Raw genomic sequence first — 3,052 nt, 5'->3', positions numbered from 1 at the left:
ATGAATCAGTGAGGCCCAAGCCCTTTGTGTATGCAGCGCCGCTCTTAGTGCAAGCAGAAAAGAACAGTGGCTCCATTTACGCTCGTTTCTCTAGTGTTACTGGCTGGAGTGGTCAGGCCAGAAGCTGAGGCTGCAATACAACACTTAGGACTGGAACTGGCCTCTTTCTGGTTCTAAATACTTAGTTTACATGGCCAGTATGACTGAACCATGGCCTTTCTCTGGGGTGGTATAACGCTGAGGGTGCAGTTAGTCACCAGTTGTGGGGAATCCTGGACACACCACGCCCCAGAACACTGATAACCACAGCCCTTCCTGTTCATGGGGACTTAGTCCAAGGGTTACTTATCACACGCCCTCTCCGCCTCGGCCTAAAGCACACAGCGGAGAGGCACACAGTAGGGTCAGGTACCACTGGGCTGGAAGCCAAAGTCCCAGCAGAACCCGGCCTCCCCAGCAGCTCAGTAATCCTGGCAGCATGTGAAGGTTCATTTCTCATACTTTTTATCCCTCAAAGTAGAGCTTTATGTGGGCGGGGGATGGGGGGGGGCGGAGAGAAGGGAAGAAAGTAACTCAGGTGCCAACTTATCGAGCACCCAGGTGCGACTAAAGTTTCTCCCAGGCCCTCTTAGCCCTGAAGATGCCCACTCTAGGAATACTGCGCCTGCAGCGTGTCTAGCGAAAACAAAACCAGCCATAACAAGCTCTGAAAGGGTCCTCAGGATCATCCTCGCAGGCCTGAGGGACCCTGAGCGCAGGCCGCGCGGTGGGCGGGAGACCGCTGGGCGCCGGGTCCTCTGGGCACTCAGGCCGGCTCCTATCCGCCCTCCGAGTCCCCCGCCCCGGCTCCCCGGGTCCCCAACGCCCGGCGCTCTCCGAGGGTCACCTGGGCACTCAGGCGGGCTCCTATCCGCCTTCCGGCCTCCACCTCGGTCCCCCGCGTCCGCAACGCCCAGGCGCTGGCCGAGGGTATCTGGGCACCGCCCCCAGGCGGGTCCTCCGGTCCCCGGTCCCGGACGGCGGCGCCGTCACACTCACCGGGTCACCACGTCCGCCGCGGCCGCCTGATCCTAAAGAACACCCAGCCGGCACGCGCCCCCGCAGCCGCCCGCAGCCCGCCTCGCCCGCAGGCCGGTTCCGCGGCCCCAGCATCCCCAAACGTACCTGAGCGCGGCCCGAGGCGACGCAGGCGCCGGGCGTAAATACCCCGCCGAGAGGGGCGGGCCGGGCCGCACCCGGCTGGACCGGAGAGAGGGACCAACCGGGAGGGACGGGCCGAGCGGGGGGCGGGGCGGGCGGGTCCGGAGGGCAAGGCGGAGCGGGAGAGGCGTGGCCTAGCGAGGCGTGGCCTAGGGGAGGGGCGGGGGGGCCGAAAGGGGGAGGGTGGGGCCGAGCGGGAGGTAGCGGGCCAAGCGGCAGGGGCGGGGCAGACGGGAAGGGCGGGGCGGGCAGGACAGGATAGCGGGGCTCGGGCAGGAGGGGCGGGGCGATTCGGACCGGGGCCGGAGGGCGGGGCCGGGCCGACCGAAGGGCTCGGCTCGAGCTGGAGGGCCGGGGTCGAGCGGGAGGGGCTGGGCAGAGGGGGAGGGCCGGGCCCGGCCGAACCGGACCGAACTGGGCCGGAGGGCGGTGCCGCATGGTTGGGGCGGAGCCGAACAGCAGGGGCGAGCCAGGCGCCAGGTGAGCGCGGGTCCGGTCCGGCCCCATTGCGGGGACCGCTACCCGGGGCCGCAGGAGGAGCGCAGGCCCGGCCCTAGGAGGCCCTTCAGCGGCGAGCCCGGGGTCTTCGCGGGGCGCACGGGCTGATACTTGGTCCTGAGAGGCGCCGCCCGGGCACGTGGGCTTGAGTCTCTGCGCGAAGCCAGGCGCGCTCCTCCCGGTGCACAGAGGCCCGTGTGAACCAAGCAGGGTGGAACCCTGGCCTGCCCGCCCAGCGCAGCCTTGGCGGGCGGACAGGGCGCCGGTGACCGCAGTGGGGAAATTAGCGACCTCGTCTGAAACATGACAGGTTCAGTTGGGAAACCTGGGAGAGCTGGGGCGTCCCTGGTGGCTCAGAGAGTAAAGAATCGGCCCGCAGCATAGAAGACCCAGGTTGGATCCCTGGGTGGGGAAGACTGCTGGAAAAGGAAAAGGCAGCCCACTCCAGTATTCTTGCCTGGAGAATCCCATGGACAGAAGAGCCTGGCACCATTGCAAAGACTCGGACTTACCAGGCACACACAGGACTGTTCAAGTCTGAGTGTAGGCTGTCAGCCCAGTTTGGTGATGGATGCACTGTTAATTCTCCCTATTGTTTCTATTTCTCTTCTTTTAATGACCACACATTGAAATCAAACCAGATGACCCTCTATTAAAAGTTGAAATTGTTTATTGTGTATGACAAGTGTTTCTTTTGTTAATGAATCCTTCAAACCTAAAACGAAAGTAAAACTTGCAGCGAAACAGTTAGTGTCTCGTGTTTAGAGAATTCGCTTCAAATGTACAAATGATGTCCACAAAGTTTGTCTTTGTGACCCCGGCCAATTCATCCCTGGTGCGAACCCTGACAGAGCCCCTGATCCTCAGAAAGAAAAGGACATGTTCTTTCCCCACTTGTCCCCAGGTAGGGGGCTGGTTTCTTCTCCTTCCATTTCAAAGGACTCAGCACTCCCTGGAAAGTGCAAGTAAAAAGAGCCTGTTAGGCATGCCTCAGGCAGTCTGAATTTCCAGCCAGTGCTCTGGAACCAGGAACAAAGGAGGCTGACCGAGGGTCTAAACACAGCTTTGTCATTTGTGAATTGGGATTGTTACAAGTCAGTGTTTTCATTCGCTGTGCTTTCTTTTTGAAAATAACCTTTCTTTCAAATGTTGGAAATAATACATTGGCAAAGATACGTTTAGAAAGCACGTCCCAACCCATATCCGGGTCACTTAACACAAGTCAGTTTTGACACACACAGCAACTCACCCAGGACCAGACCACAGAGCAGCCACTAAACGTCCGCCTGGGTCAGTCAGCATTCTGTCCTGCTGAGGCTTCAGCTCCAACACAGAAGGAGAGGGTGCTCACCTC

The 3,052-nt window shown here is 60.8% G+C and overlaps 1 protein-coding gene across 1 annotated transcript; it reads right to left on the bottom strand.

The window, feature by feature from the left end:
* Positions 1-906: 906 nt before the first annotated feature.
* LOC108635241 (proline-rich protein 2-like) lies at positions 907-1,707 on the bottom strand. The gene has a single exon (XM_018045479.1). The coding sequence runs from the start codon at positions 1,705-1,707 to the stop codon at positions 907-909; it is 801 nt and encodes a 266-aa protein (XP_017900968.1).
* Between the last annotated feature and the right edge of the window lie 1,345 nt (positions 1,708-3,052).

Source organism: Capra hircus, unplaced genomic scaffold, assembly GCF_001704415.2.
Source record: "Capra hircus breed San Clemente unplaced genomic scaffold, ASM170441v1, whole genome shotgun sequence".
Taxonomy (NCBI): domain Eukaryota; kingdom Metazoa; phylum Chordata; class Mammalia; order Artiodactyla; family Bovidae; genus Capra; species Capra hircus.
Note: the sequence above shows the minus strand (reverse complement) of the source record. Positions and strands in the feature narration are given on the sequence as shown.

Excerpts from the sequence above, each read along its gene's own strand:
- LOC108635241 (XM_018045479.1), bottom strand. The coding sequence starts at position 1,707 with ATGGGGCCGGACCGGACCCGCGCTCACCTGGCGCCTGGCTCGCCCCTG.